Here is a 27,536-nt window from a genome sequence, read left to right on the forward strand (position 1 = left end):
ATCCAAGGGGGCTTTTCGGAGACATGAGGGACAAAAAAAGACTCCAACTCCACCCATAGGGCTTACAGGACTCACACACAAAGGATGATATAAGTCCAAGGCAGTGGTGGGATCCAAAAATGTAATAACAGGTTTCGATGGTGGTGGGATTCAAACAGTGGCGCCCGCCCTTTGCTTTTTAACGCTTACCTCTCAGTCCCGATTGGACCAGGGAGGTTGCTTTAGTAACCCCTTCTCGGCACTCAGAAAAAAATTAGTAACCACTTCTAGAGAAGTGGTGGGAATTGGTTGGATCAGCAGTGGCGAGGGAGGTTAAGAGCTCGTGTATCTAATCTGGAGGAGCCGGGTTTGATTCCCAGCTCTGCCGCCTGAGCTGTGGAGGCTTATCTGGGGAATTCAGATTAGCCTGTACACTCCCACACACACCAGCTGGGTGACCTTGGGCTAGTCACAGCTTCACCGAAGACTCTCTCAGCCCCACCTACCTCACAGGGTGTTTACATTGTGTGGGGAGGGCAAGCAGATTGTAAGCCCCTTTGAGTCTCCTGAAGGAGAGAAAGGGGGGATATAAATCCACACTCTTCTTCTTCTCTGGTCCAAGGGCTGGGGCACCACGCTCCCAGCCTGAAACCCTTGGATGGAGCTGACTAATTACCCCTAGGAAAGCCTCACCCCACCTCCCCCAACACTGGGTGTCTGTTTGGGAGGCCAGCGCAGCCCAGCCATGGCCTGGCCTTCCAGATGTTGCCACGGTGAGACTGAAGGGTAGGCGGCTGCTGGTGCATCTGCCCCCTCTGCTGGGGCAAGTGTTCCGGGGAGAAGAAATGGGCCACCGTAAGGCCACACCCCTCCCTTCCCTTCGGACAAGGCTCTTTGACTCAGATGCCAGGTTACATGAAGTGAAAAGTTTTGACAAAATTGCTCTCACTAGTTTATTCATTGAGCAGTTCTGTAAGATACTCCGCCATGGCTATCGGCCTTTGAGGTTTGGTGAAATATGAGCTTATTGTGTTCTCTCTGTGTTGTCTGAGACTTCAGAGCGTTTCTGACTTGGCGCAATGGCTTTTCTTTTGGTTACAGGCCATTTGCTCTGACTTTCAAGACATGGGCAAAGGCAGCGACTGATCTATCAATTAATCCTTGAAATCCTTTACATCTTTTCTTTCTGCATATTAAGTTTAATTAAGAGGCGCAGTTCATCATCTTAAGCCATGTTGGTCTCTTTCATCTTCTCGCTGTAACCTACTGTACGCCTCTCCAAAGTTTCTACTGATCCTTGTGTAACAGGACTATTAAAGACCATGTCTGATTTATTTCTTGTACTGGTTAAGACACCAAAGCTGTTGCAAGTGTTTGTGCCTCCGAGTGAAAGGGGGAAGGTCGAACAACAATGCAGAAAGGTAGTTTTCCCTCCCCACCTTCCTTTTCCTCTTAGCGACACAATGAATCATCATTTTGATTTTAAGACTGGGCAGTAATGCCTTGTAATACACAAGTGTCGCTGCTAGATTCTTCCAAAGGTTGCTCTTAAACGGGAGGGTGATGGCTTGCTTCCAGGTCTTCTGGCAACACACAGTGCCAAATTTATAGTCAAGCCTGGTGTCGCAAGATGATGGAGAGGCCTTCTCCTGAGAGAGAAATAAAAGGCTCGGAGGGGAATTGTGAGACCCGCACGGAAGCGAGATAGAAATTGATTTGCTCAAAGACTTGATGCTACTAAAAGCTACTTGCTGAGGGAGAACGTGTGGTGTGAATGCAGAAGCTTTCAAAATTATCGATAAGGGAGGGTGCCCACCACATGTCTGCAGAGAACTTGTCAACAAATGCAAATGAAATGAATTTTTGTTTCTTGGGGGTGCAGAGCGGCACTGACCTTCCAGACTAAGTGGAAGTACTGATGCAAACAGTGGCAACATGTATAAGCTTTCTCATAACTGAGGTTGACCTGGAATCAGGAGTTGGAAGAGTGGAATATCCAACCTCTAACTGCGGTGGTGGTTTGTGTTTAGCTTTTTTCCTTAAAGGTTGGTTCCGCTTCTCTGAGTGATAGAAGCTGCAAACAGCAGGGCTGGAACGATTTGTTCTAAGTGTCACAGATGGTTGTCAAATGCAGACACCTCCTGTTGCCTCCTCTTCATTCCCCTGCAATACCTAAGGATATTGAGCACGTGATGTGAGGGGAATGTACTCAGAATGTCCTCATCCCTTCCTCCTCCATTTCAATGGCTGCCACTTGCAGGGGTGGTGAATCCAACATTCATAGGAATCATTTCCTACATTATGGAATTTTAGATATGTCTGGGATTGTGGGAAGTGACGGGTCAAAGTGCTGTGTTTAGATAGATAGATAGATAGATAGATAGATAGATAGATAGATAGATAGATAGATAGATAGAGAGAGAGAGAGAGAGATTCTTTACATTGATACCCTGCCAATCCCCCGAAGGACTCGAGGCGGCTTTACATATCTATATATAATAAAACATAATAAAAACAATACAGAATTACAGAAATACAAGCTATAAACACTAAAACCGATTAAGACCAGTAATTTCAAGATGGCATAAGATTCCTAAGAATATATGGAAGTAGGCGTGTGTGTCATATCCCAGGCGAGGATCCAGAAACAATATTAAATGGGGTGCCCGGCTGGTCCCACAGAGAAGACCCGGCAGAACAACTGTGTTTTACAGGCCTTGTGCAACTGAGGCAGAGTCCACAAGACCTGGATGTCCCTGGGGAGTGGATTCCACCAGGTTCGGGCCAGGGCCATAAAAGCCCAGGCCCGTGTTGATGCCAGCTGAAAATCCTTGGGGCCCGGGACCACTAACAGATTCCCCTCCACAGACTGGAGGGGCCTTTGAGGACACTAAGGGAAGAGGTGGTCTCGCAGATATGCAGGTCCAAGACCATTAATGGCCCTAAAGGTCAACACCAAAACTTTGAAGATGACCCGGTGACAATAGCCACACAATAGCCTGCCACACAGCCCTCAAATGTCTGTTTCTAGTCTTATTTCTTTTCTTGGATTACAAGTGGTTAATTTCTAAAAGTGAAAATGGTGGGTTTGTGCTAGCCTTGAACTTGCACCTCCTGATTTGAAAGCTGCTGCCTTTTAACAAACCCAAGGTGTGTGGAGATAAATTGTGGTTACTCAGAAGTTAGGATAGTATATTTCCTGGCTGCTGTGAGTTTTCCAGATTGTGTGGTCGTGGTCTGGTAGTGAGAAGGGAATGTGGGGTACATAGTGAGAAGGGAATTGTCCTGGGACATGGACAATATATACCCCACTAAACATTCCCTTCTCACTGGATACTGCGTGTAACAGACTTCTCTCTGTGATACACCCCTGAAGATGCCAGCCACGGATGCAGGCAAAACATTAGGAACAAGATCTACCAGACCTCAGCCTCGCAGCCCAGAAAACCCACCACAACCAGTTTACAGAAGAAACTTGATTATGGGGATCATGATTTAGCATGCAGATCAGTTTTAATAGCACTATGATTGGGCCCATTCTTTCTTAACGTTGTTTTGAGCCTAGATCTTGGTGCCACCTATCCTGAGCCTTTTGTGATTGTGCTGAATTTGTATAACTGTTTTAGGTACTTCATAAGAACGCGGACAAGATGTCTCTTGATCATCCTTGCTGTAGCCCTTGGGGAGTCGCCCAATAAAAGCTCAGCTTGTTTAGTGTAATTCTTGCAGGTATAGAAGGGGGGAGGAAAACCCTCCTGATTTCCTGGAGTTTTCTTACCAAGCAGCAAATAAACAAACCTGTCAGATTGACTGTGGTGCTTTGTGAAACCTTTTCAGTTTACACAGACCTTTTGGAGAAGGGAAAGGCGATGCCTGGTCTATCATGTGAATTGTTCCATTCTTCACATTTCATCCCAGGAGAATTTAGTGGATGTTGCAATACATATTTGCAGATCCAAGTTATTCTGTCAGTCACAATCAGCAAGCAAATATGTGCGTATGACTTGAAAGGATAGCTCTGTCCGAAGTAAATTTCCCTTTTGTTTTCCTTGAATTGAGTTCTAATGAGCCTAACGTGTCCTTTGAAGTCTTGTGATTTGGGGCTTTGTGATTCATTCTCTCCCCTCTCTCTTCGCAGCCTGTCAGGATAAGCGTTACGGACAAGACTGCCATCAGTTTTGTAACTGTCGGAACGGAGCCGTCTGTAATCACACAACTGGCGTGTGTATTTGCACAAAGGGGTGGAGAGGACCACTCTGTCAAGAAGGTATGATATGAATTTTTGAACATAAGTTGTATGTTCCCTGGCAGCAGGCGTGGTAAAACTGTGTCTCAGCTCCAGGTCAAAAGTTGCTTGATTTTTTCCCTTTTTTATTCAATCATCATGGAGGTGAAATTGGCTCTAACCTGGTCTCCTTCCTGATAAAGCTAGTTCCCTGTGTGCAACACTTCTGTTTTTCTTTCCAGACCCTACCTACAGTCAGAAGTGAGATAGTATAGTTACTGGTTAAGTCCTTCACTGTCTGCTTTTAAGAATCAGGGTTTAGATCCCGTGACATCTTTCCCATCATGCTTCTCTCCAGCCATTATGGAGGCATTTCCCCACTGCAGTCCTTGCTTCCTCTGCCACTAGCATTTTTAACACAGAATTTGTACATCCCAGGGTGCTAGCAGCAGGGGAAAGGAACACTACAGTACAGGGAAGCCTTCACTGCAGCCACAGAGAAGTATGAGAGAAGCAGTATGATAGGTTTCAAGTTTGTTGTTCACAAAAAGACAGCAACATTGATACATCCAGATGTTTAATAAGGGATTTTCATTGCCGTTGGTTGATGATTAACTTCTGAAGGTTGCTCAAGGTAACTTCTTCATTCCTGGATTGTGTGACTAGCACTTGCCAAATACCAAGAGGGATCCTATGCAGAGGTGGGATCCAGCAGGTTCTCACAGGTTCCCGAGAGTAGGTTACTAATTATTTGTGTGTGCCGAGAGGAGGTTACCAATTGGTGATTTTGCCACATGATTTTTGCGTTAGTTACGCCCCTCCTCCGCTCCTCAGCAGTAGCGCGCAGAACTTGAAGCAGTCTAGCAGGAGGTGCACCAGCGTGCATGGCAGCCTGCACCTGTGTGCATTCGTTTCCCGCCCAAGGACCGGCGCAGCTGCTGCGTCCTTGCCACAGCCTCGCCCATCAATGCCCTGCCCCCAGAATGCCCAGCCACGCCCCTGTCGTGCCCTGCCCACCCCCATTGGCACTACACTACTATTTGAATCCCACAACCATGGGAACCTGTTACTAAAATTTTTGGATCCCACCACTGATCCTATGTGCGTTCCTCCTAGTATTCTCAGTCAACATGTTATATGAATGGGGTAACGCACATGCTTACCATGTACTGTGTATGTGTACCATATTTGTGTGGGGGAAAAAATCATCTGGTTACTTTGTACATAATGGTGCTCCCATTCACACAACACGACAATCATGAAACCTCTTTCTGTTTCAATGTAGAGTGTGAAGCTGGAAAGTATGGAGAGGAGTGTCTGCAGAACTGTAGCTGTAGCAATGGTGGAATTTGTGACCATCGTTCAGGGAAATGCTCTTGTCGTCCAGGGTGGTTTGGAGACCATTGTGATACTGGTAAGAAATATATTTTAAGTGTCTTTAGCTTTCTAAAAATTGGAAGGATAAAACTGAGCCAGCATGGTGTAGCGGTTAAGAGTAGATGGACTCTAATATGGAAAACCAGGTTTGATTCCTCACTCCTCCTCATGAGAAATGAACTCTAATCTGGTAATCTGGGTTGGTTTCCCCACTCCTACATTCCTGCGGAGTGACCTTGGACCGGTCACAGTTCAGAACTCTCTCAGCCCCACCTACCTCATGAGGTGTCTGTTGTGGGGAGAGGAAGGGAAAGGACTTTGTAAACTGCCTTGAGTTTCCTCACAGGAGAGAAAGGCTGAGTATAAATCCAACTCTTCTTCTATATGGAGCAGCAGTGGCATAGTGGCTAAGAGCAGTGGCTAAGAGCAGGTGCACTCTGATCTGGAGGAACCGGGTTTGATTCCCCGCTCTGCCGCCTGAGCTGTGGAGGCTTATCTGGGGAATTCAGATTAGCCTGTACACTCCCACACACGCCAGCTGGGTGACCTTGGGCTAGTCACAGCTTCTCAGAGCTCTCTCAGCTCCACCTACCTCACAGGGTGTTTGTTGTGAGGGGGGAAGGGCAAGGAGATTGTAAGCCCCTTTGAGTCTCCTACAGGAGAGAAAGGGGGGATATAAATCCAAACTCTTCTTCTTCTATATGTGCTTCTTCTTGCAATGGACCCTTCTGCAATTATGTAACTATATTTTGTAAAGACTTTGGACACCTTCAACTCTGCCAAACCTTAGCCTGAGGATAACCTCAAGGCACTTTTTAAAATTATTGAACACTGTAATTGCAATGTGAATAAGAATAGCAAAAAGCGACTATACCTAATTTGTTAGCAAATAGGGAGATTAACATCTCTCTTGACATTAAAACATTAGATCCTCTTATTAAAAGAATTTATAATTAAAATCATATAGCGTGAAGGTTTGCATGATTCCAAAAAAATGAATATTTGGCTTTAATTGAAACATATTGCACCATCTGTATCAATGACGTTCCATTTATATTGCAAAACAAAACATAGAGAACAAATGAATATTAGTTCTTTGGTTAATATGAAAGCATTGTATTACCAGTATGTTATCAATGCAGATTTGCCCCTGAATATACTTTTATAGGGAACGAGGCCTATTGAACACAGTAGCACTTGCGTTTACTGGTCTGCCTCCTATCAGCATTAGTATCGCTTGATATCATTTGAGAGCCAGCCTGGTGTCGTGGTTAAAAGAGGTGGACTCCAATCTGGAGAACCAGGTTTGATTCCCTACTCCTCCACATGAGTGACAGACTCTTATCTGGTGAACCACTCCTGCTGCATAACCTCAGGCTGGTCACAGTTCTCTGAGAACTCTCAGCCCCACCTACCTCACAGGGTGTCTGTTGTTGGGAGAGGAAGGGAAAGAGTTTGTAAGCCGCTTTGAGACTCCTTATGGTTGAGAAAAGCAGTTTATAAATCCAAGCTCTTCTTCTAGACGAGAGGGTTTCCATTGATTTTAATAAGACATAAGAAAAGATGTGGGGCTGTTCAAAGGGCCCCACTCCCTTTTGTATAGGAGGACCAGTTGTGTAAGGCTGCAAGTGTCTGCCTTCCTTGGCGCGTCCTTGCCTGACTAGCCTGCTCAGTGACTGCTCTCAGTCAGCACAACTATGGGCAGTCAACAGTGGGGCAGGCCAGAAACAACAGGCCAGAATGAGGTCAACAGGCCTCAGCCTGTTGGCACCTGCCTTTGCCTCACAGGGTTCTCACAAGCATGAGCTCCTCCTGTCCTGGGCAGGCAGGGTGGCTCAGAAGAGACCTTTCCAAGACTTCCAGTTCATTGGAATTTCTCCTGGGTAATACAGCGGCCAACCCACTTCTGATGGTACTTCAGTAAATTTTTACCTAAGTGGTTTTAGGGTTTCCATCTTACCATATTCTATTAATAAGGTACAGTAAAGGTACTCCCCTGTGCAAGCACTGGGTCAATACTGACCCATGGGGTGAAGTCACATGATGACATTTACTAGGCAGACTATGGGCCTTTCCCCACTTACCTTAATCCCCCCAATGCCGCGCTGTGTGCGGGGTCATCACAAGGCGCCATTTAAAAGAGCACCAGGGATGCTGCGCACTGAGGGGGCGCGACAGCGGCAGCATCGGGGCAGCTGCGCTGTCGCCGCCCCTGTCATAGGGAGTGCCAGGGGACCCCACGCTACTTTCGGACAGTAGCGCGGGGCTTAAGGTAAGTGGGGAAAGGCCCTATGTTAACAGGATGGTTTGCCATCGCTTTCTCGGTCCTTACCCCCAGCGAGCTGGGGTACTCCTTATACCAGTCTCAGAAGGATGGATGGCTGAGTCAACCTTAAGCCTCACCTTAACCTGATACCAACTTCTGTTGGGTTGTGAGCAGATCTTGCACTGCTGTAGTGCAGCTGACCATTCTGCGTCATGGGGCTTTTATTATAATAATTATTGTATCAAATTCTTTGTTCTCTAACACTTTGCTATCCTTTCAGGTCTGGTGATTCCTTTCTTCCTTTTCCCCCCTTTCAAGGTATGTCATCTTTCTGACTCTTCAAATCTGTCCTCTATCTCAGTGGTTCCCAACCTTTTTGAGTATGAGGACCCCTTTTGGCATCATTTTTTTTGCAGAGCTTTGCATGGTATCTCTGCATCCTGATTCCCATCTTTGCAATGGCCCTCCCATCTTCTGACTGGAATCAGAATAAGGGATCTCAGTTCCTACTTGTATTTGACGAAGGGAGCGTTGATTCTTGAAAGCTTATACCTCCAAAATCTTCTTGTTCTTTAGGGTGCTACTGGACTCAAATCCAACTGTTCTGCTACAGACCAACATGGCTACCCTCTGAAACCTCATGATAATTCTTATACCATATTGTCAAAGGCTTTTATGGCTAGAATCGCTAGAGTGTTGTGGGTTTTCCGGGCTGTATGGCTATGTTCCAGTAGCAATTTCTCCTGATGTTTCGCCTGCATCTGTGGCTTGTATCTTCTGAAGATGCCAGCCACAGATGCAGGCGAAACGTCAGGAGAAAATGCTACAGGAACACAGCCATACAACTCACAACACCCTAATAGTTATACCATTGATATCCTTTGTCTGAGAAAATGCATAATGGCAACAAGCGACTATAAACTCTGTAACACTTTTAAATGAATTTACATTTTATCAATCACAACAACATCTACATGTATTTGAAAAACAGTAGTGGCAGAATCAGCATGGTGTGGTGGTTAAAGTGTCGGTCTAGGACAGGGATCTGCAACCTGTGGTTCTCCAGATGTTCATGGACAACAATTCCCATCAGCCCTGCCACTTGGCCATGCTGGCAGGGGCTGATGGGAATTGTAGTCCATGAACATCTGGAGAGCCGCAGGTTGCAGACCCCTGGTCTAGGATCTAGGAGACCCAGGTTCAGATCTCCACGCTGCCATGGAGGCTTGTGGGTGATCTTGGGCCAGTCACATACTCTCACCCGCCATCATGGCCTTATTAATGGCACTTGGACTGGAGGAACAATGATCACATCACCAGAATATTCTCTCAGATCTCTGGTCACACATGTTGAGCTGCAAGCCTTTTCCGCAGCTGATAATATAATAATTGCTGATTTAGATTTTTTAAAAAAAGATGAGAACTGTGCTGGCACCTTAAAAAAAGGTGATTTTCATCAGGTCATTACGGTCCCATGGAGTGACATCGCATCACGACATTTACTAGGCAGACTATGTTTTTGGGATGGTATGCCATTGCCTTCTGCAGTCATCTACACTAGCAAGGTGGTACTCATTTTATTGACCTTGGAAGAATAGAAGGCTGAGTCAACTTGATGCCGGCTACCTGAAACTGACTTCCTTTGGGATCGAACTCAGATAGTGAGGAAAGCTTTGACTGCAGTACCACAGCTTACCCTTCTGTGCCACATGGCTCTGTTTCAGGCACATTAACAAGTAACAAAAATTATTCCAACATAAGCTTTCTAGATTCACCTCTCCTCTCCCTCACTTTCCAAGCTACTCTGGGGTGGTTGGGAAGAAGCCATCACATCCCAGTGAAACTCATGGCTCCAGCTGGTGGATAAAGGCCAGCCAGCAGCCAGACTGATAACAGAGGTGGAGAGCATGGCTGCCATAGAGATGAGTCCAGGAGGAAAGCACAGGTGGGAGAGGGCAGAAACCTACCCAAGCTGAATACATTTATGGACTCCTTGCAGTAACTCCATGCCCCTCCAGGGGTCCCCAGCCAACAGATTGGGAATCACTGAGCTAACTGGTTTTCCTTTATGCCTTCTTTCTAACTCAGTAGGTCATTAGGCACTTGACTTCATTTTCAATCCCTATCATAGACCTTAGGTAGCTCACAAGTAGATCAGGTGCTACACATAGCCTGATATTTAGAATATACATCTACATCATTCTTGCAAAAGCCTGTTGTTTCCAGTTCAAATCCTGTTATAGCATAAAAACATGTTACATATGTCCACAATCTCATGACGCTGCCTTGCAGCTGGGAGTTCAGTCTGGTATACTCTGACTGGCAGCTGTTGAACCAGCTGTTTTGGCAGAGAAAGGGCTTTACCCACATCTGTATATCTGATTCTTATTGCAGCTTGTCATGTTGGCTTCTTTGGTGAATGGTGTGAGGAACAGTGTGATTGTGAACACGGATACTCCTGCTATACCTGATCAGAGTGTGTCTCTGAAAGAGGATGGAAGGGAAAATGTGATAAACATGAGCTCCAGTTATGCTGTGTCCTGTTTCGTGTGATCCAATTGAGTGGCACCTATTGGAAATCCCTCACTTGAGGTCATACCTAGGGTTCTACTCTGTGACATCTATCCCTGATCATGTTGGCTAATTTTCTTTTCAAGAGTCAGTATAGTATAGTGGATAAGAGCAGTGGACTCTAATCTGGAGAACCAGGTTTGATTCCCCCCACCTCTACATGAGCAATGGACTTTAATCTGGTGAACTGGAATTGTTTCCCCACTCCTCCACATGAAGCCTGCTGGGTGACCTTGGGCTAGTCACACAGTTCTCTTCAAACGCTCTCAGCCCTTCCTACCTCACAAGAGGTTTGTTGTGGGGAGAGGAAGGGAAGACTTCCAGACTCTTTAAAAGGTAGAGAGAAGCAGGGTATTAAAAATTCTCTTTCTTAGCTCTGCCCACAGTTTTTCCCAAAATGAGACAAGGAGTAGAAGATACCTCAGTCCACTTCAGTGTTGTCTGAACATGTGTGCTCGTGAGATGGTCATATCCAGGCTCGACTATTGTAACTCACTGTACATGGGCTGACCCTTGAGACTGATCTGGAAGTTAAAGCTGTATCAACAGACAGCAGCCAGGCAGCGAGGGAGCACATTACTCCCATCTTACATTGGCTGCACTGGTTGCCAGTCAAATTCCGGGTCATGTTAAAGTGTTAGTTTTTACTTTCAAGACTTTGGGGAGTCTGGACCCTCCTATCTTCTTGACTGCATTTCCACATATTGCCCATGGAGGACACTCCATTTCTCTGATGGAAATCTGTTGGCAGTTCCTGGTCCCAAACATATTAGGTTGGCCTCAACCAGAGCTTTTTGGGCCCTGGCTCCAGCTGGTGGAACTCTTTGTCCACTGATACCAGGACTGGACGGGAACTTAACCAATTTTGCAGGACCTGCAAAACACAGCGTTCCATCGGGCATTTGTTTGAGACCGTCCATCATCATACTATCATCCTGCTAGCCTTCTGACCACTTACCATCAATAATATTTTCATCATTGAGTTAATTACCAGTGTAGTTACCGTATAAACTTGTGTATAAGCCGACTCGTGTATAAGCCGAGGCACCTAATTTTACTACCCAAACCTGGGAAAACGTATTGACTCGCGTATAATATGAAGCCGAGCAGGTGGGTGGCGGAGGCAGAGAAGTTTCCTTGGCATGTGGCTCCCCTGATGTCATATTGCCCAAATGAAAGACTCCCTCCACTCTTCCCAACAGGCTGGGCTTCCTCAAACCCGGCCCTGAGGTGGAAGGGAGCTCCTTATTTGGCAACGTGACGGCCCAGGGGAAGTCACTGCTCAGCCATGAAGGAAACTCTACCTCCCCGGGTTTGGAGGGAAACCCAGCCAGCCAGGGGTTCCCTTCACCCTCCCGAAAGGAGGGCAGCAACAAGCGGCTCTGTGCAGTCGCCAGAGATCACATCCTTGGCCATGCCCCCAGCCTCGGCAGAAGTCTGAAAAGCTGGCTGGTAAGCAGTGACTCGTGCATAAGCTGAGGGGGCATTTTTCAGTCATAAAACAGGGCTGAAAAAACTTCGGCTTGCTCCTTGCCTTAAAGTATATGTTGATTAAATAGTTAAATGGCACACCCCAATCTGTTTCGCATTCCCCCCACTCCGTGCAACAAGACAGACATGTGCACCTTTTAATTTCTCCATAGTTAAGTTTGCTGATTGGATGCAACCTTAGCATTAGGACAGAAAAAAAATCTCATATTTTGCAGTGTTCAAATTTTGTAAACTCCTATATTATATCTCCCTTGATTTTTTTCCCCTTACCCCAAAGACTTTAGCCCCTTATCACAAGAATCTGACCTTCCTGATAAGTCTTGTTATTTCTTTTGCAGCTCCATTGTAGCAAAGGGCAGATCTGGCTGATACTACTATGCATATTTGTGGTTCTGATAGAGATTATTGGGGAGGGGGTGTTCAGCTTTTTTGCCTGACTTCTATGGTAGGAACTGCACTGAGCATTGCAAATTCCCTTCTGGCATTCCTTGAAGCCACAAGACTGGAGAATATGGCTTCCTTCCAGGTTTTGTAGGCAGTGGCTGTGAAATACGTGAGTCCTCTTACGTAGGTTATTTTTTTCGTGGTATCCAAAAACTATCCTATGGGTAAAGAAATCTCTTTGAGCAAAATATGTGAATCATGAGGGTGTTCTGCAGTTGTAATCCAGGGAATGCTGGAAGATCAGTTGGGTAAGAAGTTGTGACGCAGGAGAGATAATTTCCTCGGGGGAATTTCATCCATATTTCTTCATCTTCTGTGTTATTTTTCCCGTTGCAAATGCTTCTAAACTCAGTGTCCTCGCTTATTGTTTCGGTCCCAAAAGGAAAGTAATAAACAAACTGGGAACCTTCTGCCCACGAAACAAAACAGTCTTCCTACCTTGCCTGAATGGTGCCTTAACTCTGTGAAAGCCACGTAGTGAACTGTGTGGAATGTTATGTGGAAAGGCAGCAGAACATCCAATGAGCCTGGGTACCACTCCACCACACATAAAGATGCAGACACAATATAAGCAGCCCTGGACTTCCAAGTCGTAACCAGAGTCGATCCAACATAGGTCCTGAGATCTAACAAGAGAGTCTGGCCAATCCGGGTCAGGGCAGCTTCCAACAACACTTAAATCATAATCCCTATACATAATTTGCTAAGAGTTTGGAATGTCCAACAACGAACCCCCAGCCAGGAGCGTACCGCCCAGGGGGACATGGGGTCAAAATTCCCTGGGCTGTGGCCATTTAGTCACGGGGGTGGAAATTCAGCCCCCCCCCACACACACACACATGCCCCTCTTCCTTCCTCCCTGGCTCCAAACACTGACTTCAAGACCTGGTGCAGAAAAATGTTGGATGTGGTGGAGGACGGTAGCCACTCATACTTGGGTGGGGGGGAGAGAACATTCAGATTCTGCACCGGGCTACATTTTCCCTAGATATGCCTCTACCCCCAGCCCATGGGTACGTAGGACTCCCATGGGTTGGAAGTGCATCCCTCACATTTCAACCAACCCCCCACTTCCCTTTCCAAGACCTGCAAGCCTTGGGAGGCGAGATGGGGGGAGAAGCACAAAGAATCCCCCCCCCACACACACACACACCTCTCTTCCCTGTTTCCCAAGCCATGCAGGGCTTGGGAAACAAAGTAGGAGCAGCCCAATTCTTCATGCGGTGCTCCGCTAAGATGGGACCCTTTCCATGTTTTCCACATTGCACAGGGCTTGGAAAAAAAGGGGAGGAATAGTCCTCTCCTGCCCACCCTCCTCCCCCATCCAGAGCTCATTTTATTTCATGGGCTTTACTGCTAGTTTATAATAAAGAACACATGGTTTTTGAAAGAACTTCAATAAAATACACAGCACATCACTGAAGTCCTTAAATCGCACAGGTAGGGGTATAAGTGTGAACCAGTTCTTCAGAAGCCCCGCTGTTATGTATTTCTGGAAATTAAACATTGACTTCATATTTGGGATGGGAAGCACCCTGCATACCATAATTCACAAGCTCTGGTGGGGGCCCACGAGACAGGAGAGAGATCCAAAACCAGAGCTATGTAAGCCTCTGACGCTGTCTCGAAGATTTCAGGCATCTGCGAGGAGACTGTCTCCACGCATATGTAGGGGGGGCACTTTCCCGAGTTTATTGTTTTAGTCGATTTTCCTTGCCATCAACCTATGACTTTCTCTAAGTGACAAGAAAATTGTAACTGGCCCTTGACAGTTGGGCACAAATTGACTTGAGCCAAACAAAATCAAACAGCCAACATAATCCCCGAGCATACATAATAAACTCCAAGTCCCCAAGGGCGGCATTCCTCTGCAGGCAGTGGTCTTATTGAATAAATGCTACCCCGCTCTTTGTTTGAGCACTGTGTTTACCAAGACAAATATAATTCAACGGTTTACATTTCCTCTTCCCTCAGCTTGTCTGCCAGGCACATACGGGGAGCACTGTAACCAAGTATGTCAGTGTTCTGGCAAGAATGAGGAGTGCCACCATGTGACGGGCCGGTGTGGCTGCTTGCCAGGTTACTACGGAATCCACTGTGACCTCAGTAAGTGTCATTTCTTCTTCATCACTGTCTCTGTTAAGCATTTGGCTGATGGGTTGTGATTCCAGGCTCCTGGCGCCTATGGTTTTAGCAGAAGCTTCAGTTTTCATAGGTCTCAAAGTGGAACTTTCCATAGTAATGCAAAGCAGAGTTTTTGTTTGTTTGTTTGATGGACACATACTTAGTGCTTGGGCTTATTTTGGTCATACATTTAGCATATGTACTTGTTATTTATTTGATGTAGAAGTAAGAAATGTGTTGGATAACAGGGGTCAGTGCTACAGGGGTCAGTGCTATCAGTCACAGACCAGGAAAGGGATTTAGGCGTCTTAGTTGATAGTTCCATGGGAATGTCAACTCAATGCATGGCAGCTGTGAAAAAGGCAAACTCTATGCTGGGGATCATTAGAAAAGGAATTGATAATAAAGAGCACCAAAGATTGTCCAAGTCTCTTATATAAAGCAGTGGAGTGCGAACGCGCCTTGAGGTACTATGTCCGATTTTGAATTGGCACGCGATCTCAAAAGGATATTGAGGAGATAGAAAAAGTGCAGAGAGAAGGGCAACAAGGATGATTGAGGGACTGGAGCACCTTCCCTATGAGGGAGAGGCTGCAGCGTTTGGGACTGTTTCTAGTTTGGAGAGGAGTATGCCTGAGGGGATATGATTGAAGTCTATAAAATTATGCATGGGGTAGAAAATGTTGACAAGAGAGAATTTTCTCTTTCTCTGTCACTAAGAACCAGGGGCATTCATTGATAATGCTGGGGAAAAGTTAATTAGGACTAATAAAAAGGAAGTACTTCTTCACGCGAACGCAGTGGTGATTGGTAGTTTGGAATATGCTACCACAGGAGGTGGTGATGGCCACTAACCTGATGATAGCTTTAAAGGGGCCCAGACAGATTTATGGAGGAGAATTCGGTTGCCTTGGCTACCAATCTTGATCCTCTTTGATCTGGATTGCAAATGCCTTAACAGACCAGGTCGCGGGAGCAACAGCCGCGAAGGCCGTTATGATCTCACATCCTACATGTGAGCTCCCAAAGGCACCTGGTGGGCCACTGCGAGTAGCAGAGAGCTGGACTAGATGGACTTTGGTCTGATCCAGCTGGCTTGTTCTTATGTTCTTATGTTCTTATAAATTATATCCGTTAATTTTTGCTATTGTATTTGAGACTGTGAGATGAAAAAGAATTTTGACTTGGGTTTCAAAGCTATCTTTGCCTCCCACTGGGCATTTTTATTCAGTTAGCATTTACCTACTTTGCGTTGTCTCTGTGCGCTGTCAACCGTCATCAGGCAGCCATCTTAGGTCGAATCCCCAGTACCGTCTTAGCCAGGTTTCAGAACACAAACAAACCAGGTTTGAGGGACGACCTCCCCGGTCAAATCCCCACTACCGTCTTAGCCAGGTTTCAGAACACAAACTAACCAGGTTTGAGGTCGTTTGTTTTCTGAAACCTGGCTAAGATGGTAGTGGGGATTCGACCGGGGAGGTCATCCCTCAAACCCTGGTATTGCTGCTGAAATCTAATAAAATGATGAGGACCATTTCGAGAAAAATCATCCCTCAAACCTGGTTATTTTGTGCTCTGAAATCTGGCTAAGAGGGTAGTGGGGATTCGACCTTAGGGTGGCCCGTCTGGCATTGATCGGAGCTGAGAGAGTCCCGGAGAATTACACCTTTCTAAGACAATATACTCTTCATAGGGCTGCATCAACAGTATCTTTTGTTAATTTCAATGTGAATAGAAAAGTCACTTCATTTGGAGAGAGAACAATTTTTTTTTTGATAAGCTTCATGGAGGTTAAAGGAATTTTGTTTATCTTTAAACATCACTTGCCTCTGACTTGTACCTCCCTATGCATCCACTACACACACAAACACACATCCTGTAGAAGAACAGAAGAGCTTGGATTTATATCCTGCTTTTCTGAACTGTAAGGAGTTTCAAAGCGATTTTCAAACACCTTCCTGTCCTCTCCCCACAACAGACACTTTGTAAGGCAGGTGGTGCTGAGTACAGAGAGAGCTGTGACTAACCCAAGGTCACCCAGCAGGCTCCACGTAGAGGAGTGGGGAATCGAACCTGATTCTACAGATTAGAGTCCCCCACTCTGAACAACTATATCATTCTGGCTTTCTATGTACACAGAACATAATTCAAGGATCCCTATCATTCCCACTTTGTTTTTGAGCACGGGTGGACCACAGCAAATGGATCTGTTTCTCACATTATTTATTTTTGAGATTTTTCTTCTCTCCTTCCTTAAGTGAGCTCAGGATAGCAAACTTGGAGGCCACCTCCTCATTTTATAGTTACAACAGTCTACCCAATGAACTTCAAGGCTGAGTGGGGATTTGATTTTCAGTCTTCCCAATCATAGCATGACATTCTCATCTCTACACCGCACTGACTCATAATGTTGTATTTGGGGTGTTACTAAATTTCTCTTTAAGTGAAATGTGGGGCAGTTTCTGGCCAAACAAAACCTGTGTAGGGGTTTTAAGCGCAGTCGAAAGTATTTTAATATGATGAAAAAAAATCCTTGGTGGTCTCTTGACCATAGTTTATTAGTTAAGTGGAAAATTTAATAAATTCTTCACTGACCAAAATTTATAATTGGTGGAGCACGAACTGGGGGATGAACATCATGTCTTTAAACACTTGGAAAACAGCAAGTTTTTCTTGCTGCCTGTTGAACGACTTCAACACTCAGCACATTTTGTATGTGTGTTTTGCCGGCAAGTCACAGCTGACTGTGGCAATCCCGTGGGGTTTTCAAGGCAAGAGATGTTCGGAGGTGGTTTGCCATTGTCTGTTTCCAAGCTCCTGGTATTCCTTGGAGATCTCCCATCTGAATACTTTCCAGGGTGAGTCTGATAGTGTGTGACTGGACCAAAGTCACCCGGCGAGTTTCCATGTCAGAGTGGGGATTCAAACCTAGGTATCCCAGATCCTTGTCTGACACCTTAACCATTATACCACACTGGCATGCCAGCACATTTTAGAGGGGCTTAATTATGGAGGGTAAGGAGCCGTGTGGCGTAGTGGTTAAGTGCTTGCACTGCCACTCACAAGGTCAGGAGTTCGAGCCCCCTGTGGGTCAGATATCCTGGCAGCTGGCTTATGGTCAACTCATCCATCCATCAATTCCTTGGTCGGTAAATGAGTACCTAGCACTTAGCTAGGGGGTAAAGAATAGCCAGGGAAAGCAATGGCAAACTACCTCACAAAAACGGCTTGCCTATGAAATCACTGCTTGCAGTGGTACCCCAGGGTCGAACACAACTGAAGGGAAAACTTTACCTTTAATTAAGCACAGTAAGGCAGATTTTAAACATGGAATCTCTCTGTTCAGTTGTTTATTTCTCTCCATGTTGATAGGAGTTTATTGATTTGAATGTATGTCTTAGAATTAGGAGGATGGGGAGGAAACGCTATTAAGGAAATCTTGAGAGGAAAATACTGCCTGAAGGAGGCAGTGGTGTATATTATATTGCACCACGAACATGAATTGCATTCCTGCTTCTAAATACTTACAAGCTAGCAACAAAAAATACCTTGAGAAAGAGCTGTAATAAATCCAAAGTTGTTGGATTGACCTAAATTTTACTCTGTGTGACACTGCAGATTTATAGGACCAGTTCTTTGCACGATCTTTATTTTCAAGCCTTTTATACCGGCCCCCAAATAGTTCCTTCAAATCTCGTAATTTTAGACTGAGCACAAGTGGTAGTTATCTTAAAAAAAAACCCGAGATGCACTACTTGGCACTATGTACCTAAAGTGATCCTAGAAGCTGCCATAAATTGCACAGGGCAATCAGGTTAATTTAAAATTAATTGTTATCCATGGCCAATTGGCCATGCTGGCAGGGGCTGATGGGATTTGTAGTCCATGAACATCTGGAGAGCCGCAGGTTGCAGACCCCTGGCCTAGGCCCTTTCCACACGGCGGCGGAAACGGCAGCGTGCGAGCAGTCCTGCAGATCTGCCACACCGGAGAGGTGGCTCCGCACGGAGCCGCCTCCGGTCCATCTCCTCCACTGACCTGCCTGTCCAGTGTCACACTGGAGGATTGCAGGGACCCGCCCATGCTGCCCTCTGACCTCCAGGGGTCGGAAGGCAGTGTGGAAGTGTCTCTGCAGCCCTCCAGAGCAACGCTGGACAGGCAAGTCAGTGGAGTTGACGGGAAAAGCCGCTCCGGGGTGGCCTTAGACTGAGGAATGAATTCTTAATTTCAGCACCAAGTGTTCCTTAATAACTGTGCTTTTTTAAATCTAGTCTTAATATGACTTCCGTAAAATTGTTGTGGATTGGAGCTATGCAGCGACTGATAGGAAAATGCAGTGATGTATCTTGGAAAAGAGGAAGATAATCATATTGATTTGCAACTTTTAATTTTGTCTTTGTCATATGAAGTGCATACTCTCTCATAGGAATAATAGTGAAATGCCTCCTGTTCCTTTCTACCCTGGATCTTGGCAGACTCAGTTGTTGTGCTTTCTGCTTGGATCGTGTGCAGGAGACTCCCAGGGGTGGTGGTGGTTGCTGTTATTGTTTATTTGCTATATTCTTTTAGCAATGATTTCAGGCTGCATGAAGAACACAGAATTTGGCCTCAGCATTCATGATTCTGAGGCAGTTCACACATGTGTGTATTTCATATGATTCCTCAAATGTTTTTGAGACAGATTATTGAATGAACTGTCTCAACTGAAAGACGTTGCACTGAAGTGAAGGAAATTCCTGGCACCTTTTGTTAAAAAGATCAGGTGAGTAGGTGGTGTGCAGTGGTGGGATTCGGCAAGTTCACACCGGCAGGTTGTTAAAATGGTGGTTGTATACAACCAGTTTTTAAATTATTTGAATCCCAACACCAGAACCAGTTGTTAAATTATTTGAATCCCACCACTGGTGGTATGAAAGATTTCTGTCTGAAGCCCTGGAGAGCTGATATCAGTTTGAATGAACAGTATTGACCTCGGTGGACTATTACCCAAATCAGTGTATAAGAAGAAGAAGAAGAAGAAGAGTTTGGATTTCTATCCCCCCTTTCTCTCCTGTAGGAGACTCAAAGGGGCTTACAATCTCCTTGCCCTTCCCCCCTCACAACAAACACCTTGTGAGGTGGGTGGGGCTGAGAGAGCTCTGAGAAGCTGTGACTAGCCCAAGGTCACCCAGCTGGCGTGTGTGGGAGTGTACAGGCTAATCTGAATTCCCAAGATAAGCCTCCACAACTCAAGCGGCAGAGCTGGGAATCAAACCTGGTTCCTCCAGATCAGAGTGCACCTGCTCTTAGCCACTGCTCTTAGCCACTACACCACTGCTGCTCCTGCACCTAAATGTCAGGTGCAGTTATGTTCCCCTGTTGTCACAGACCAAACGTGTATTTGGGGGCACTTAAACATTTGGAACTGTACTGCCTATGTATATGGAGGAGCAGAGAGACACAACTTGGAGAAATGAAGAGATGCAGAAGACTCTTCCACAAAAGAGTCTTTATTTACTAACAGAAAAATGCAGACTAATGCAGTAATGAGTGAAAAACATTGAATAGAAAAGCAGTATGGGGGAGCAAAAATAACAGCACAAAACATTTCCCTGTAATGGCTGCCAACCGACAGAAAATAAACCTACAAGAGAAAATTAGTCATACAACCCTGATCTGGGGGAAGAGGGGGTTGTCTGTGCAGCAAAGTAGCAGCTGGCATTGAAACTGACCAGAAGAAGACAAAAGGATTGATTCCAAGCCGATGTTCAATATCTGGAAAAGTCTAGGGCCAACTGCGAAGCTGGAGAAACAGTATTTCCAAACCAACTATAAAAACTTGAGTCTGAAGAGTGACTTTTGATTTGGCTTGGTCAATACCCTAAAAATTCGGTAAAATTTGGATTTGGATTTATTTGGGCATAAAATTATCTGTATGCCTGAATGAGACAAATAACATATTCGGATATACGTGAATATTCGGGTATACATGAAAAATTCAGGTCCGTCTGATTTTGTTTGGTATTTTTTGGTGTTTTTTCATGTTTGGCACCAAAATTTCAGGGTTTCATCTGGAGACTGTCCTGATGATACTCCCCAAGTTTGGTGAAGTTTGGTTCAGGGGGGTTCCTCAAAGGGGTAGCCCCCATCTCCTGTTTACTCCCATTGGAAAAATGGGGATAGGGACACCCCTTTTGGGGGTCCATAATTTTGGACCCCCTGAATCAAACCTCACCAAACATGCGTGGTATCATCAGGACAGTCTACCCTGAATGAGACCTTGAAATTGCGGTGCTGCTAGCTGTAAAAATGCACCCCCTGCAGGCCAAAACATGAAAAACACCAAAAATTCAGAGCTTGAATACCTTTCATTTGGATTTATTCATATTCAGGCAGGACATATTCAGGATGATTTTGGCCTGAATATGCCTGAATTCACCCAGATTCAGGCTGAATCTGATATCTGTTGCACATGAATTTCCAAGCCTACTTTTGATACTCTTTAGCCTGGCATGTAGATGGGAAGGGGTGTCTTGGAATTGAAATGTAATAATAATTATTGTTGTGAGCGGGCGAGTGAGGATGCAAAACTTTTGTCCCTATTGGGGAGGGGAGTTTTCTCCTTTTGCATTCAGAATGTCAAAAATGTTTCCTTGGGGAGATCTAGGAGTCAGGTGTATTTGTATCTATGGGCTGGATATTGGTCATCACTGCGGAAAGGGATGGGATCTTTTTGTCCAGTTGTTTATATAAGAAGGAAATGATGGTGTTGGTCCATTGCTTACTATTTTGGAAATCTTGGTCATTGGTTCAGATCACATTAGCTGGGAGGAAGATCCTTGGGAAAAATGCCCTCGGTTGAATCCTTTTCAGTATGGGCTTGTGCATATGACTGATAGAGGAGTGACTCTATATTCCTTTCCTCCTTAGTATAACTAAGTGCTTCTTGATATTAGTTTAATTGAGACTCCTTTTGTCATTCTTGTGTCCACATGAGCAGAAGGGAATCAAACCATATAGAAAAAGGGGGTCCCCTTGGCTGAGGATCTTGTGGGCATCAGGACTGATGGTCTGATTCGGTATATAAGCTTCATATGTGATTTATCATGGCTCAAGGCAGTGTCCGAGGATAATGGAGTTTGGCAAGGAGCTCAGTAGGATGTGATGTCATAGAGTCCCTCTGACGTTTCTGTTGGTTAGAGGTCGATTGTAATTTCAGGAAAACAGCTGCTACATTGTGACTGTAATTGTGCCCTCCCGCTGCAATCCAGGCCACAGTTACTAGCCATTTGCATTCCGTTTCAATGTGATTATTAGCCAGCATATCAATTTCAATTAGATAGAAGTTTGAAGTTCTGAAATTGGAAGTGTATGTACATCAGGGACGGGACTCCACCGCTCCTACATGGCACTTTTTATCAGGCGCTTTCATGATGTTGGGTAAGATTTTTGCCCAAAGATTTGCTGGGGAAGAAGTTGCTTTTCAAAATGGTGGTGTGAGGAGAAGGTGGGTGACCTTTCCGAGTGACTTTGGTCCAGTTATTCCCTCTCATCCTAATCTACTTCATAGGGTGGCAGTTGCAAGGATAAAAATAGAGGGGGAAAAGAACAATGCCACGAGCCACTTTGGGTCCCCATTGGGGGAATGAGTGGAATACAAATGTCTAAATAAATGAACATAATTGGCAGACCTTCTGGGTGACTGGCAGGCTCAGTTCCATGTCTGGCATTAGTAGCAACCCCAGCAAACGTTGTCTGGCATACCTTGCTCTTTTCCACTCTCTACCTGGTAAGGGGAAGAAACAGGAGACCCCAGAAAGATCCTCCCCTCCTCCCCAAACATTTACCTTTCTACCATTTGCCTCCTTAAAATCCCCCCACAGCTGTGTCTCCTTCCTCCCTTCCCTTCCTGGGGTGGGGGGTGATTCTGAGCAGGGGACAAAGTTAAACATCCTTTCCTCCTGGCATTATTCTGCTCAAACTGGGAGCCTTTAGTGGCTGCTTTTCATTTTCTTAAAGAAGTCAAGAAACTTTTTCTGTCCCTCCTGAACAAGTTTTCGGCTGTCTCTTTGCAGAATAGGAAATGCATAATCCAAATCGACATAAGTTATGGTACTTGATTTGGAGAGCACAAAGATTTAAAACGAGGCCCCGCCCCATCAATATTTCAAGCATTTATGAAAATATCGCTTTAGAATAAATACAAAATGGACTCATACGCTATCTTCCCAGCAGGAACTTTCAGTACACTGTTTAAAAACAGGTTCTATATACTAAGCCTCTCCCAAAGAACTCGAGTTGGCTTGAGGCCAGTCAGCAAGCAGTTGGATATGGTTGGAAACCTTTCCTGGCAGCCATTGCTATACTTTATGGTACTACGAAGAAGGAAAGAAAAAGAGCGAAATATAAGAAATTATCCATAAAAGGTGTAGCTGGCTAGTAAGCAGAAGTTTTCTGCCGCCAAGAGCAACTGGGCTTTCATGTTCCCAAATTTTGGAGTGAAGAATTGAAATAGTCTCTTGGCAGGGCCCAAAGGCAGCAGATAGCCTCGCAATAAGAATCGTTTTATTTGCCCATAAATCAGCACAAGGCCATATATGCCTGATGCACATTAGTGTTTCGAATTAAGAAAAATATAGCTTAAATTTGGTGTAAAACTTCATGATGTGACTTTACCGTATCCCAGTGCAGATGTTGGGAAAGGGTATTTTTAACTTGCAAGAGACAAGTTTTGAAGGTAGACTTGCACATGACAAAAAATATGGAGCTGCTGCTGAAAATAGAAAAGCACTGGTGGCATGCAAGGGAGGGAGGGGGAGGGGTGGCATGCAAGGGAGGGGTGGGAAGGGGAGGAGTGCTGTGTTAATTCCTTGTCCCCAGTAATGATGTGTAGAAAGAATAAGGAAACATACATTGTAATATCTTTGGGACACTAGTATGTTAAACTAATGCTGACAAGATTTCAGCCCAGTTTCTTTTCTGGGTGACAGAAATGCATTTTTTTTTATTAAGTACAGTTCCTGTCTGAGACACAGGTGCCCTTTCTGCACAAATCACTTAAAATGTTTTTTAAATGTTTTAAGTCCCCCCCTTCACAATGATATATGTCCGCACTCCCCCTCTCGGAATGATTCATGGCCACCATTATATGTCCCCCCCCCCAATTTTTGGAGTTCTATGTTGAATCGATGGGGAATTGGTTCAAAGCCTTATGTTGCACTTCTCTGCTACTCCTATACTCAATGCATTGAAGATCGCCCCCTCCCCCAAAATAAGTTTACAGAGTTAATCCACCCAATGTAGGGTCTTTCTGATCTTCCCGGAATGTTGTGTAGATTGTATTTTGGAATTATAAAAGGTCTTGGTGTTTTTCTTTACCTTTATTTTAATTTTCAGTATTAACAATTTATGGTTGGTAGCACAATTGGCTCTTTGTCTTGTTTTAGCAGAGAATGAAATTTCTCAATCTACAGCTTCTGATTATTTGACCTATTTGATGTTGGTTTTGGCCATCTAGTGATGTCCACATGTACAGTTGTTTGTTCAGTGGCCTGAAACATGTGTTTGTAATGAACAACGTTTGCTTCACAGAAGTCTACATCTGTCTCACAAAAATTCTGAGATAGTCATTTGAGGCGCAGTGGTCACGAAAATTGTGTGCTTTTGCATTAGAATATAGTCCCAAATGAATATGAGAATTATCATTCATTTATATGTGCTGCCTTTGTCAAAACCATTATTTTGTGCATTATTGAACTTGTTACTTTTGATACAAGAACATTATAGTTCATTGAATGCCAAAATGTATTTTTACTTTTGAACGTACGGCAGGGACAAGGGCTAGGTAGGCACTAGGACCGAGGCGGAGCATTCTACAACAAAGAAGGTTCAGCATGTTGAGTTCTGTGGCGCAGGAATATACAACCCTACTAATATCTTTTTCTGATATATGTCACTCTCCTGCTTCATTTCATGCTCTTAGACCAAATTTCACAATAATATTTTATTCTACTTTGTTTCCCACTTTTGTGTTCTGGTCATCTATGATTACTAGCACATCGTTTAGATCAGTGGTTCTCAACCTCGGGGTCGGGACCCCTTTGGGGGTCGAACAACCCTTTCACAGGGATCACCTAAGACTTTCTGCATCAGTGTTCTCCATCTGTAAAATGGATACATGTTAGGGTTGGGGGTCACCACAACATGAAGAACTGTATTAAAGTGTCACGGCATTAGGAAAGTTGAGAAACACTGGTTGTTTGGTTTGTTTGTTTGTTTATTAGATTTTAAACCGCCCATCCCCGAAGGGCTCTGGGCAACGTACAGCAGGCCTGCAACAACAATACATAATAACATTAAACACAGCAAGCTAAAAACAACAATTTTAAAACAAATTTAAAACAATTTACAAATCTATAACCATAGATGTTTAGATGTTTAGATGTTTGATCTCCCCCCCACCCCACAGATCCTTCAATAAAAGCTTTCAGTGTCTTCAGAATCTGTAGTTGGGGTTTAAATTTCAATGTTGGTTACATTGATAAGCTTTTAGCAAAGCCTGATTGATATTTTGGATAAAGTCATCATATAATATTTACGGTATGAGATTATCAGAAATGGTTTCCTATTGCCTTCTTCTGTGTACTACTAACCAGGGTTAGCTGAGGCATCACTGCTGAAGTTTGTGATAGATCTGTCATCAGAGTCACCTTCCATGACTGCTTCTGCCCATTACCTACCCTTCAAGGATTCCTCCACCCCATCGCCACTGGAACTGTCTATTCCATAGGTGTCAAACTCAGGCTCTCCAGGTGTTCTTGGACTACGATTCCCATCAGCCTATGCCAGCATGGCCAATTGGCCATGCTAGCAGGGGCTGCTGGGAATGGTAGTCCATGAACATCTGGAGGGCCTGAGGTTGACACATATAGTCTATTCTGTTCCGTTGATACAATAGTTGATTCCTGAAGGGGGTCAAGACATCTTAGTCTTATGTCTCAGCTGTATTCCTTCTTGAGTGACCCTGCTAGGAGTTCAGCCTCTTGACAGTCTAAGCTCCTTACAGTATTGCTCTCAGCTTCGCTAACACACACAAACCTCTTTACCCCCACCTAAAATGCACAGAGAGTCTCTCATTACTCTTCTTGGGTTGTTTAATACAGAAAACAACAGAAGTCCTTCATTCTTCTCCTAGTCCCTTCCTCAAGACCAATTTGATCAGGTGCTCTTGTGAGTCACTTACTCTAGGTCCTTGCTGTCCATCCTCCCCAGAGTGTTCCAAGTAGTGTTCATAGAGTCTCCATTGCTCTTCCAGCCAAATGGTGCTTCGAGCCAGAGCTGCTCAGTTTTGGCACTACAACTGCATGATGGCCTTTCACAGCATTTTCTGGACTCCAGAAAGGAGTCAGTGATGGGAATGGAAAGCAAATATTTGAACGCAGGGTGTGTTTATGTGTTGAGGGAATAGCAGCTTCTCCTCAGCTTCCTTCTCTCACTGCTATTATCCTCTGGGTTCGCCAAATGAGAAGGCCTGGAGAAGGTGCAGAGTTTTGAGGCGTTTTACCAGGAGTGTGCTCAGCAGCCACTAAAAAGGGGGAAGGTTCTCCTCGCGAATGAGGTGATATAAAATAGCACCCCTATTTTACACCACCCTTGTTTGTCGCTGCTCTGAATTGCCAGAAATGGGAGCGTTTCCAGTGTCCTTTTTCTGTTGTTGTTTGCTTTTTGTTCTTGCAACGTAATTCAAAGTGTTGACCAGGAAAGCCCTGCTCTATGCTACCGCTGTGAGAGGATTTAGGAGCTGTTGGTTGTGGCAGGGCTGATCCAGGCCAGAAGGAAGAAATCAGGAAATGACTTAGAGGCTTGGCTGCCATTCCTGTAGTTCCCAGAAAAAAAAAACATTACACAGATACACAGGAAACTGTTAAATCAGAAAATGTCTTTATTAGATAACTGGCAGCAGGAACCTGAAAACCTCATTTTTGTGGACGCTCGGCCTTGCAAAAGCAACAGACGAGTGTGCAGGCCGGTTTCACTGCCTACGAACAGCCCGTTCTGGGGGGAAAGCAGGAACCGACATCAAGATGTACGCTGGTGATGGTAGCGTTACATTTGTCACATGAGATCTTTATGAGATGTCATGAGATCTTTATGTGTTGCTCCCACTTGAACTGAAAAAAAAAGCAAAAATGGGGGGAGGGGTTAGTCTATTGGTATAGAAACAGGATTACACGAATGACCGCAACCATTTCCCATCATGGAACAAAGTGCTCTCAGTGACAAACAATTTCATAAGATTTGCCAGAAAAGAAGGGAGGGTTGGGGGAGGGTGAAAGACAAGATGAGGAAGAGAGAGAGAGAAAAAGAGTCTCAGGTGTCTGAAACAGCAAGTGATGGAAACAAAAACCTAACCAGTGACTGGAAAGGAAGTGGGGTGGGCGAAAGAGACATTCATGGAAAGACGAGCCAAATGAAGTCATTACATTAAGGGTGTGTTCTTGGCACAGCTGCTGGGTAGATATTAAAAAGGCTGCTGGAGTGATTCACTCTTCCTTGCCAGGAACTGAGATTTCAAGAACATACACATAAAGTGTAGAATTCAGGCTCCACATCCATGGCTCGGTATTGATCTTCTACCCAAGCAGACAGGGGGATGGATCCGATTTGATGGGTGGCTGGAGGTGCTGGTTCTATTTAAGTACCAGAAAAGGAGTTTCTGATATGTTGCAGTTGCTCGAGAATACTTCAGAAAAAAAAGCATTTCAGAAAAGGCACCCTTCCCCAGCCAACTTGTCTCTGGACTGTCATGAAGGACAGACAGATACAGTGTTGTTTTTCAGGCTCCACAGATGATTTTACATTCTGAAGAGCAAAAACACACCAGAAACGGTTGTACTTAAAAGTACGAAATATTCAGAAATGTACACAATTTTACGGGTGGGGTGGGGGGATAAGGGCCAAAACATCTAAATTTCCTGACTGGAATGCCAAATGTGCAATTTAGCCCTAGAAAACCACAACAGAGGACCCTATTATAAATTGGGGCTGAAGCAATTGGCCATGCTGGCAGGGGCTGATGGG

The 27,536-nt window shown here is 44.8% G+C and overlaps 1 protein-coding gene across 5 annotated transcripts in view; it reads left to right on the forward strand.

Moving 5' to 3' along the window:
• Nucleotides 1-27,536, forward strand: part of LOC125438244 (multiple epidermal growth factor-like domains protein 6) — a 281,987-nt gene that overhangs the window by 234,526 nt on the left and 19,925 nt on the right. For 4 of the 5 annotated variants that reach the window (XR_007245317.1, XM_048506532.1, XM_048506531.1 and 1 more), the window contains 3 exons: nucleotides 4,118-4,246; nucleotides 5,490-5,618; nucleotides 14,328-14,459. Coding sequence is in view for 3 of the 5 variants with exons in the window: in XM_048506532.1 (XP_048362489.1) it covers nucleotides 4,118-4,246; nucleotides 5,490-5,618; nucleotides 14,328-14,459 (390 nt within the window). In the remaining 2 variants the exon portion in view is untranslated. Of the gene's footprint in view, nucleotides 1-4,117; nucleotides 4,247-5,489; nucleotides 5,619-8,127; nucleotides 8,166-14,327; nucleotides 14,460-27,536 lie in introns of all 5 variants that reach the window. The other variant, XR_007245318.1, reaches the window with a different exon arrangement.

The sequence above is a fragment of the Sphaerodactylus townsendi genome, linkage group LG08 (assembly GCF_021028975.2).
Source record: "Sphaerodactylus townsendi isolate TG3544 linkage group LG08, MPM_Stown_v2.3, whole genome shotgun sequence".
Lineage (NCBI taxonomy): Eukaryota > Metazoa > Chordata > Lepidosauria > Squamata > Sphaerodactylidae > Sphaerodactylus > Sphaerodactylus townsendi.